At 37.5% G+C, this 12,071-nt stretch overlaps 1 protein-coding gene across 3 annotated transcripts in view; it reads right to left on the bottom strand.

Moving 5' to 3' along the window:
- SKAP2 (src kinase associated phosphoprotein 2) overlaps window positions 1-12,071 on the bottom strand; it is a 115,006-nt gene that overhangs the window by 17,080 nt on the left and 85,855 nt on the right. For all 3 annotated transcript variants that reach the window (XR_001411464.1, XM_014937908.1, XM_014937909.1), the window contains exon 10: window positions 317-385. Coding sequence is in view for 2 of the 3 variants with exons in the window: in XM_014937908.1 (XP_014793394.1) it covers window positions 317-385 (69 nt within the window). In the remaining variant the exon portion in view is untranslated. The remainder of the gene's footprint in view (window positions 1-316; window positions 386-12,071) is intronic.

The raw sequence follows: 12,071 nt of genomic DNA, 5'->3' as shown, positions 1-12,071 counted from the left end.
CACTTCCTCAATGATGATAAGCTAATTTATGCAACTAAATCTCCTTTGTGCAGAAATGAAAGCTAATTGAGTCATTACAAAGTAATTCAGGAAGGAATACCTTGTATAAATTGGCTTACTTTATAAATCCTTCTCAAGTGGTTTTCATGCATCCTAAGTGGTGCTAAGCAGTTTTGCTGCCATCAAATACCCAGGTGAAAAAGACAGCTTTACAGAGCTATAAAAACGTTATTTTAAAACAGCAAAGGGAAGAGACAAGAAAATGAAGGTAAAAAGAAAGTGCATACACAAAATAAAGAGGAAAGATTGTAATTACCTGAAACGGTCGTAACTTTCTTCTGGCTCGGTTTTCTTGGCACTTCAGCCTTTGAAGGAACACGTTCTTCTGCAAAACACATAACTGCAAATGAAACTCTGAAGGGACACCTCAGCTGACGGCAATTACAGCCCACATCACTCTGAAAGCCACTCTCTGCATTTCCAGATCATAAGCCCTGTTTACTATTTAGCATTTGTACAGAAGTTGGATCATTGCTATTTCTGTGGTTTCCCCCACCCATCCAAACACTCCAAGAGTTTTCTTTCAAAATCTCAATTGTGAACATCTGTTTCCCTTTTCACTCTGCTCTGAAGGCAGCAATGTAGAGCTGCAGTTCTGCTGTTTTTCAGTCATTCCAAGACAATTGGAATGAGGGTCCTATTCTGCTACGGATGGACGTTTCTTTGCAGGACAAAGAAAAGGAAACTGAAGATTGAAAAAGTATCCCTCGTCCATGCAAGAATTCAGAAGTTCTTAAGAGAAGTATTCAGAGAAGGCAGAGGACATCTTACCTTCAACACCATCATCAGAGACACGCACTAGCTGGACACCTGCATGATGGGAACACGGCCCCTGCAGATGCCGTGCATTCAGTGCTCCTGCCTGCTGCGCCTGACGGTGGTTTTAAGCAAGCCAGACCATATCAAATAACTTAGTGCAAGTGTAGGGAAACAAGAAAAGAGAAAGCCTGGCAGTGATCAGCTCTCTCTGAAGCATGTTTTCTGGCTAGCAGGCTTGGATCACTCTGAAATCCCCACAATTTGCAATTGAAAGGCAATTTTGAAAGATGTGCTCCATGCTCTTTGTCCGGTACCGATGGGGAGCTCTCTCATGCCCACACCCTCACTTAAGTAAATCCACACTCCACGCAGTACAGGGACATAAGATCTGCTCCCCACATTTCACAGTCAACAGTTCAGTTGATGAAGCAGAAAAGGGAACAAGCTATGAAGCTTTTTAGCTGTATTCTTTCTTTAGGTTCCTAAGAAAGTAGAAACTGATTTATCTTGGCCTTTACAGTATATCAAAACTGGCAAAGCTGCTGTGCTGAATGGGGAAACAGTAAATTGATAAACCCACTTCTCAAACAAGAACTGGACCTTCAATACATTTAAACTATTTGGCTTTGCTACTCATCACATCTTACACAGATATTCATGCTTCTTTTTAAGGCACACATTTCAGCAACTAATTTTGATATTTTATTGACAGGCAACAGATACAGAACTCTCAGCTTTTAAAATGTTCCTTATCGTGCAACTTTTATGTAATTGCCTATCTACTTTGACAAAGTGAATTTTATATCAACAGTTCAAAGGATTTTTAGCCTTGTAAAAATCTAATCTATCCACAAGACTGTTCCTGCAAACATTAAAGCAGATGTTTAAAGCACAAGAGTAGACCTGTTGAAATGAGTATGTATAATTGCTGCTAACATATATACGCAGTCCTACAAATATTACAATTACATCATGAGATTCACTCTACAAAGAGCTTTGAAATTCTGCCCTACTAAGCCAGCAAAATTTTCTGCTCTCTGACTCTTTACTAGCTAAAAGTCTGGTTAAGATGAACATAAATTATTATTTGAGCCAAGAAAAAAAAATTAAAAAACCAAACAATAGAATGGGGAAAATCTGAAGCTGCGGTACAACACAAAACACGCTAAACCATTTACTGCATTCAAATGTGTTCCCCCACTTGGCATAACAGTTGCTGTACATTTCCAAGTACACCTATTTATTTTAAGCACTCACATTTGGAGCATAAATGGCAAAAATACATCCCTGTGTGCTGTCCGGAGCACTAGGAGGCACTGTCATTCTGTGGCTTCCCTACCACTGTTACACCACTCAAAGATAGTATTATCCCACTGTCAGACACATTTTCTAGGACAGCTCCCTTTTCCCAGAACGACCTAGTTTCATCCAGCACCCAGAGTATTATACGCTGATTAAATATATGTTGATATTACATGTTACTGAATGCTTGGACCTCCATGAATTGATGTGTTGAACGTACTGTGGATTTTAACTCTATCATTGTCATGGTCATCAGATGAGCTTAAACTGAGGACTGATTTTTGTAGAGGGTATTTCAAATGAAGTAAAACAGCAGAGGAGGTTCAAAGAGATTTTTTCATAAGGTACAAATGAATACATGTAGATTGCATTTGGTTTCATGGAAAAATCTAGATTGTGTGCATTCCCCTTCCTGAAAAATGTATTTTCTAGACACAAGAGTCCATCAGATCCACATCTGAAGATGAGCAAATGTCTGAACCAAGGTTCTTTGAATATTGAAAAGGTCCCAAATCCAAACAACTGCTGCCAATATTAGCGTACTGCGTTGGATCCCAACCACCCCCACTTATCACACTTTGCTTTATGCTACAGAGTTGTCACAGACAGGTCAAACTTTCAGATGCAATTGGATTTGGAAAAGGCTCTCCAGAAGCATGCTGAACATGGTCCAGCTGCTAATGGGCATTCAGTCCAGGAACCAGACTAAAGTGACTCCACAGGAAACCCCTTCTGAAACATGCACAGCGCAAACATCAGGTCTTCTGCACAAACCTGTGCTTTATGAACCTGTTGCAAATGGTCCACACTACTATTAATGCAATTGTGCTCACAGTGGAGCAGATGCAATAGGCTTAGCTTAGGGTGGTGAAAAAGAACCCATGGTTCTTACTAGTGTTTTCTGGTATTATGTCCTGAAGCAATAACTACGTGCAGGAGAAGTCCTTTAAACACAGCAGCCTCAATTACCCCAGAAATTACAGCTACAGCTGGATGCAATACACTAAAGTTTGCCTTGCAACATGGAATAGAGTCAAAAGATGAAAAATAAAAAAATACAATAGAAGTCCTTCTGTATTATTAAGATAGTGTGCAACAGGAGTCACGTAGACCTTTAAAATAATCTGATACAATGTTTTCTCTGAATCTCTTCATACCATCACTACCACTGCAGTGAAAAAAAAAAAAAAAATACTCTCTCCACCTTCTCACTATGTCAAAATGAGACTAATTAATACTATCAAACAAGTGAACTCTACCAGAGCCGTAGATACAAAGAACCCTTGATCTACAGGTTATGTTTCGCACTCGGAGACTTTAATGGCAAACAACCTACAAAATTCTTGTGGTGACAAGGCAACAAGGAACTAAGCATTTTTTAGTTAGTCCCTGACAGCTGTTGAAAATAATTTACTTATTTAATTTGCAGTCTGAACAAAAAATTAAAAATATAATCACCCAATCACAGATGAGTCTACCATCCACACCATTTAAAAAGTAAACAATGAATTCTACACTATCTGAGTTCTTTTACAGGAATCCACTGGTGGTTTTTTTTTCCTATTTCTTTTTCTTAAAGGGGAAGGAGGGAGGAAAATCAGAGTACTTGAGTATAAAATGGATAAGAGTTTGGCTTGAACAGCGCATTCCTTCAATGGAATGTGGTATCTCCATAATAAATATACATAAACTTAGCAGTTTCCTCTACTAACACATTACTTTTACATTAGACTCTAATTTAATTGGTATTCTAGTGTCTTCTAGTCTCTGACACATTGTCATTGCACAATACTAGTTTATACCTTGGATAATCCCAGTTTGTGGTTAATATATTCTATTCAACACTTTAATAACAGTAAACAAAAACAGTTCAGCTATGCAGCAAAATCTACCAAACCACACAGATGGTTATACGGTTTTCATTGTGTGGTTTCCATAGCAATCATATTGCAAATCTGGAAGCTTCTTGCAAATAAGCAGCTTGTATTTACATGCCTCTCGGCTGCAGCACGGAACTCTACAACATGTGAAGTTGTTATTCCAATCACATATTGTTAGAAAAATCATTGAAAGATGTTTTGATCAGTTCAGATAAAAACTACTGCAGTGAACTAATTTTTCATCTATTCCATAATGATACAAGCAATCACACGCTTGTAATGCACATTGATATATCTTCATTCGAAATCTCGCTGTGGTATCAGAAGGTTATAAGCATACAAACAGGTCTTGCAAGACAGATCAACACAAAAATACTTGTATTATTAAATAATCATTTTTTTTAAAAATCACAGTGTCTTTACTATTGTACTCAGCAGGGATGATAGACGCGTGCAAACAAAAAGGTGTGTACATTAAGAACTCTGCTGACACTGAACATCATGGGTCTATACTGCTGTGTGCCAGAAAAAGTAGAAGATACAATGGCATGGTAACACCAAGGGTATTACTCCTCCACAATGCTTTTTTGCTACCAAATAATGACTCTGCACAAATGTAAACAAGAACTTCCAAACATGAATAAATGCTTAGCGTGGGAAAGAGTCGAGACCTTTTCTCTCCCAGATTTATAATTTTATGAATTGACCTAATCCCATAACAGCCGGGTTATTACTCTAATAAGGAACATAAATCAATCCAGCTATGTAATTTTTTTAAAAAATTAGTGAGACCTGGCGCTTTTTTTTTTTTTTTTTTTTTTTTTTTTTTTACAAACAAGATTCTTTGTTTAGAGAAACATTGAGAATTCCAAAGAAGGAGCAATAAACGTGAAAAATTTAAAAACAAAATCCTTTTTGGCCAAACTGACACCTTCTACTAGTATTAGTAGTGAGGTCTGCAGACCATCTGGGGTCAAAGGAATACGAATTAACACCCTGTTTTATGCAGGGCCAGCAAGCTGCCTTCCCTGAGGGGACAGTACTCCCCAGCCTTGGGGAGGGGGTCCTCTGCAGTATTCGTACTATATACACACCTAGATATGCCTATACACTTCACCCAAACTCTTGTGGGGTTTTAGTTTAAGCAGCTCGATATCCCAGAAATCCTCCATGTGTTGCTCAATCCTAGACTTATTTGACATGGTGTGTGAACTTAAAGTGGCAGGGACTTTCCTTTCTGGCCTCTTCTTTTAGACTCCAGATCCACCCATTCTGTAGGGAGAGATGTCCAAATCCAAGAAGCAAAACTCTAGTTTTGATAATCCTCCAATATTCCCATGGATCTGCCCCTTTCTCCCAGTTCCTCCCGGACATGACAGATTACTGGAAGATTTACACTCAACTAACAGTGGACAGTAACAGAAGTCTGTTATTACCATTGACAATGTACTGACCCCCCAATGGCCTCAAACAAATAGCATTGGCTGCACAAAGTGAAAAAGCTAGAACGATTAAATACTTCGGGACAGAAGGGACCTGTGAAAATTGCTTAGTCTAACACCCGGCTCTAACTCTGAAAGTTTGATCAAGTTTCTAGGAAACAAAATTTGGCTGCTTTTGGTACTCCATACTAAGCTACACAGCAGCAGTTTATAAGGATCTGTGCATTTTAATAGTTCACATACAAAGCAGCTGAAGCTAATGACTTTATAGAACAGGATTAGCTCAAATGACTCAGTTTTGTCCAGATCTTGCCAAGTCTCCAGATGTGAGGTTTCCTGAATTCCTTAAGAAATCCTGCATGTTTTTTCCCCACCTCAGTTCCATTTCTTGTATCTTGAAAAGGTGCTACTGTGCACCACCATTACTTCCAATTGTGTGTGCAGCCTGAGCAGCCAAACCAGCCATCTCAGCTAAAAGTGAAGCACTGCCTCCTATTGAGAAGACCTTGGAAAAGTTAATTAATTGTCCTCACAAAAAAAGACTAGTAGATTTTGTTATAAATTAACTCAGGATCAATGCTGTGGGAAAAGGCGGTGAGAAGGAAAGGAAGTGATCCTGGAGTCCTGGAATGTCACTTAGCCATTTTCTGGAGAAAAGAAAAAAAAAATCTCTTCTAAAACAACCTTCCTGTGACACCATACAGTGAATCTAAGCATATGCTATGGTTTGGCTTAATCAAAACCAAAAAGCAGATATAACATTCCCTTCCTAACAAAAGCATTTTGGAGTTAAAGCATTTGCTAAACTAAAGAGTGAAGTATACAAAAAAAAAAAAAAAAAAAAAAAAAAAAAATCCCAGTCCCACTAGGGGCAAACATAAAACACACTTCAAGGCTGCAATTCTCTTGTCTTTGCAGAAGAATGTTGTTTGGATCATATAACTATTGCTATGAAGAATAATAACAAAGTGAAGTAGTAGAGAGAAATGAATAATTTTGGAGAAGTGTTTGAAACAAAAAAAATCTCTTTCTAAATACATCTGTGAAAAAGACACTGCTTTTCTCCTGTATTATTGCACACAGACCCATCTACATGAACTATACCAGGGCGATGGACTGAAAACCCATATTTTTAAAAGCAGGAAGATACTATATGACTTCTCACTAGTTTACTGGCAAAAACAAGGAACAACAGATTTTCCTAGCAGAAAGTACTTATTATAATGTCTTAGGGCAGAATGTGTGAAGACTAAGTGATCAAAGAACACACCTCTGTCCTTGGAGGAAACACAGTTGCTCTCACACAGGATGGAAAATTGAGCACTGTTGGCAAGATTGTCCACAGCTGTTGCAAAGTGGATCTTCTCTCTCTACTGTGCATAATTTTACCAAGTTTTCAGGAAACGTAAGAGCATGCTTTGCCTTATTTACCTTCCCTACTTGTTGAGAACTGAATATATGTTAGCACCTTTCCTCTTTCTTTTTCTTTCCTTTCCCCAGTACCAAGTGTCCCAGTGTCCTCGCTTCCCTGCCCTTGTCTCCTTCTATAGCCACAACCAATTCGTATAAAGACTGTATTGTCTTCAGACCCCACAAATTTTGTTCATTCACCAAATACACAGGTTGTTAGTATGAAAGTTGCTGTTCCCAGGGCTTCACGAGGCCCTTCAGGCTTTAAAAGCAAGTACCACAATGGGAGGAAAAACACACTCAGCCACCTGAACGACAGAATAGAATATATTCATTAGGACAACTGAACAAGCCACAGAGGTACAGGCAATTCCTGGATTTAGTTATGAATACATTAAAATTTCATGAACTCAGCTTCCTGCTTTAAGCTCTCCTTTCAAATAAGCAACCTCCAGTAAAGTTTTGAGTGACAGATGAAGCAACTTAGTTGTGCAGTTCCTAGCACAACTAGGATTGTTCCAAACAACAAATCATTTAAAATCTCCAATAAATTATAAAAAAAAGCAACAAGTTTACATGCTCTTCTCTTTTTTTATTCTTAGACAAACGTAGATGCAAAACAATTTACACTTTGTCAATTTAAAGGTAAAGGAGGAAGAAATTAGCTAGTCTGACAGGATTAGGAGGAATAGAAGTATGTAAAATATTAGTTACACCAATAGAAAGATTCAGAGGAGAGGAGGTAGAAAAAAGCAGAAAATGCAGGAGCACATACCAGAAAAGACCATTTAGAATGTCTAATTTTGGAATACTAAAATTTCTTTGACAAAATGATCTAATTATTATTAATAAAATTCAATACAAATATGCCAAAGTGCAATGTGCACTGCATAGAAATAAGGGATGGGTTTTGCACTGACCTTTTTATTTCCTCATGAAGAAAGACCTGATGATAGTAATTCTTCTCAAGAGAAAAGATAAAGGTCATCACAAGCAAGTTCAATCGTGGATATGCACACAATAATTATAATGAAGAATAAAAGAAATTATAGAGAGATCCACTTCCAGGAACTCATTCATTCTTTTCCCATTTTTATTTTCACAGACACCTTGTATTCACAATTAAAGTCACTAATTCAGGGATTTGTTTTCAGAAATCAAGTTTCTTAGAATTGTGAAATGGCATATGCTGAGTGAACTGGTCAAAATATATGAAACTCAGAACACAAAAAATTTTTTGAGAAGCCATGAAACAAGGTGAAAATTTCGTAAGAAACTTCAGAATCCAGCTCCTTACAAACTCCTTAAGTTTGATTAGGCACTTTTTAAAACCTTGCCTATATTTTTTTGATCAAGAGATTAGATAACAACTTCCACACTGGATCAGAAGCATCTCCAAACGTAAAGTTTCATGGTAGCTTCCACCAAAAAGCACAATTTTGGCTCCACTTCTAATAACATTCCTAAAGCCTCAAACTTGGTATACAAAATCGAGGCAATAGGCACCTTCACTAAATTCATACTAAAACATTTAAAGAAGGCATAAAATATTTTAAGATACTGCTCTTAACAGGTCTCAAGAACGTAAAGGAAAGCTTCCAAGGTTTAATGTTTCCACACACTCATCTAATTATTTAGCTGGTTAACAAAAAATGCTCCTTCCTCTGTCGCTCCTCACCCTCCCAAAAAAGTAGTTGCAATTATTGGACAGAATGCAAATTAGTAGCTCAAAGGGACAAAACAAAAAACAATTTTGAAGTTGATTCCATAGCTGTATTGTAAGTTCACAAGAATTTGCGCTAGAGATTGCTGGCCTAAATACGTGTGGCATGCACATAAGTACATTCTTCTATATAAACATAATAAAGATTTATGTGAATTCACTGTAACTAACATAAATTTGTTTGTTCTCTCAACCCGTAATAGCTCTTAGTTATGTAAATAGTCTAAGTGTTCAACATGACATTTTATAAACCTTATTATTAAAACGTTTTGCTAAAATAAATGTGGTGGCTATTAAAATCTACATAGAAAATATAAATAGTTCTCTATGTAAATACATCTAGCAATCAAATATTCAATTAACTAATCTATACTGTATAACTCTGTACTGCAGTGTTATTTGACAACCATGTGCTGGGGTTATATTTCTCAGGCTTAAATTTATATGAAACACAGAAAAGAAGTCTGTAAATGTCAAGTAAAGTTTCCCATACTCGTTGATCAGCAGCAAGATTTAAATTTAAAAGCCATTTCTGAAAACTACATATCCCTAATTGTGACAAATGTGACTTGACATAATATTTACATACATAGAATTCATAAAGAAAGCATCTTGCTTAAACCACATAATAACCTTTAATAATCTGCAGGGTAAAAGTATTCAAATGTATAGTCTGATTCCAGAAATGAACTTACTCAAAAAAGGGACAGAAGACAAGGCATTTCAGCATAGTTCACTTTAGTGAAAGGAAACACAATACAGTTGTTGGCATGTTTCCACAAGAAAAGTCTGGCTCCCAGATGCTTCTTTTATAACTTCTTTAAAAATGGTCTACCAAGACATTTTTGCAATCTCTGTGTTGATCATTAACTGCACATTGACAAAAAAAATACAGCAGCTTTCACCCTTTGGGTACTTTCATGAAAAGTAGCAAACCCACACCACTGCCTCTTTTCACTGTTTATGGCCCATGCCATCAAATTAAATTATGTCAGCTATGCTAAATCCTTTCTCCAGCTTAAATAATTAAATAAAGCAAATGTAAAATAGTCTTGTTATGATTCACTAGTAAACAAAAATCAGGTTAAATCAGAAATAAGCAGAAAATTATAGCTGCAATGCAGACTGTTTATACATACCATATTTTGGGTAGCTTTCCCACACTCTTTTCTGCAAATTTCTACAAATACTGTCCCATTCCACCATTTCCACCATTCTCCTATGTTAGGTCCACAGTGGGACTAGCAACTCTGGATGTCTGATCTTACTAGCCCTGCATGCCACATACAGAGAGATGTGGTAGGAGAGCAGGGATGTGGAAATAGTTCATAAACTGGAGATGACAACTGCTCCCCAGGCAGCTCACCATGTCACTGTGGGATTGGCAGGCAGCTGCATCTCAGAAGACTCCAGAGCCCCCAGAGTTCCAGATCACTTGAATTCCCTCACAGCCAGTACTTTGGATTACCCAGCTCTCATTCCAGGGACACATCAGGGTCCCAGTTGCACTGTAAGAACCACCAGTTGCTAGGCCTGAGCTAGGCAGTTTAACCAGAAACTGGGTCTCATGACCCTTATGGAAATTATGACAAAATCGTATCCAATTTTGTTTATTGAATCATCTGAAATCACCGTTCAACACTGTAGTAAAGGACATGCCTCACTTCTTAAGGAAATAAATTTGAGACAGGTACAGAAGCAAGTATAGATTCAGTTAGTATATTTTGGATCAGTGGAAGGACAACATTCATGTTAGAAGCCAGAGGCTTTGTTTTGAAAATGAGATTCTTTCCTTTAATTGCCAGTTTTACTCACAGTTGCTTTCAAGATTCAAGGACAGAATAATTGTTGCAGGCTGCTAAAACAAAACACTTCCACAAACCAAAGACAGAAGTGCTGGAGCCTCTTTCATTGAAAGTTTCCAAGACTTTAAACCTGCTTTCATTAGAACACAAACTCAGAGTTTTTAGGTGGAGGAAATCAAAATCTGCTAGGAAGAAAGTAGCCTTAAAAAAAAAAGACCAAAACAAAATATCCCCTGTGCCAACCATCCCCTTTCTGGATAAGAAGTTTTTCCCCTTACCTTGCTGTCTAGTCCAAATTTCACTGACTTGACAAAAACATTCCTCAGCCTTTTCTGGTTTCTTAAGAAAACATTCTTCCCTTTGCTGCTGAAGCTTATCTGTGTACTTCCCTGGAGCATCCCTCTCGCTACTCCAGGGCTGCATCTTGCCCTCTCTGCCTGGTCCACTGTGAGGTCTGGGAGTTGTACCCTGCTGACCATTTACCTTTCCTTGGAGCTGCTGCTTTCAAAGACTCCTACCCAGCCCAGGGAGCAGCAGCCTGGACAAGGGAACCCACAGCCTCTTCCTATGTTGCCTTCCCTGTATACATGTAAAATAAATATAACATCTATTGCAAACGCAGTACACTGGAACACACAAGCAAATCCTGTATGCATGCATATGGCCAGCAAAATTCATGAAGCTCTGCTTAATTAGTAGTATTTCGTTTGACTAATTTCTCCATTTTGAGGAGAGTGGGAAGGAAAGTGAGTAGCGGATGAAAAGCAGACTGAGAGGAACAGACATATACAGGATTTATGCTGATGCCTTTCTCAAGGCTGAAAAATTCAAATAAGAGATTTGTATCTAGAGTAACAGAGTGATTAATTCAGCCTTTAAAGCCCACCTTGCCGGGTCTTATTTGAGAATCCAGTTGTATAAATTATGGTTCTTTAATAGCTACCTCGTGGAAACCAGAAAAGTTGAGAAGCGATAGCCTGAGGCACCATATAACCTCTGGTTGCTCTTGTTTCTCAAAAAACTCTACCTAATGGTTTTAATAGCCTGATATGCAGTCATTCGTCACAAATTCAAAAAGTAAAGGTTCCTTGATCTATCTATATAGTATTCATCACAGTTATACCCAAGCAGTAGAGCAAGCCCAACATTTCTATTTTCATAAATATACATAATACAATTGACATTTTGCTTTGAATTTGCTAAACTACAGCAATTCCTCAAATTTATGGTTAATAAACTATCTCACATACCAAGACATTTCTTCTGAATGCTTTGAATTAGAATTATTGCACTCCTGCTTAATTAGATAAAAACAGTGCTACCAAAGAAAACTACTTTGCTTTCAAAAGAAGGAACTTTGTGTCCATAACCCATTGAAGACATGCATGCATAAACAAAGCTTTGTTCACATTTAACACGAAGCCAGCTGTCAGAGTCAACACTGAAAACACTATGACACAAGTAAAATTACTCTGTGTGGTTTTTTTCTTGCTGGGATGACAAGCTTTTCTGAGACAGGATTCTATCTCTTAATAACGAATAACTTCTGTCACATACTGTTCACATCAGATTGGTTTTACAAATCAATAGTGACAAATGTTTAATGCTGGTGCGCAAAAAAAATATATAAAAAACAACTGATCAGTACTTGTAATAAAATATCTTATTTCAATAAGTAAATTCCTTTCAA

Source organism: Calidris pugnax, unplaced genomic scaffold (assembly GCF_001431845.1).
Source record: "Calidris pugnax isolate Ruff unplaced genomic scaffold, ASM143184v1 scaffold11, whole genome shotgun sequence".
Taxonomy (NCBI): domain Eukaryota; kingdom Metazoa; phylum Chordata; class Aves; order Charadriiformes; family Scolopacidae; genus Calidris; species Calidris pugnax.
The sequence above is the reverse complement of the archived record's forward strand: the minus strand, read 5'-3'. Positions and strand labels throughout refer to the sequence as shown.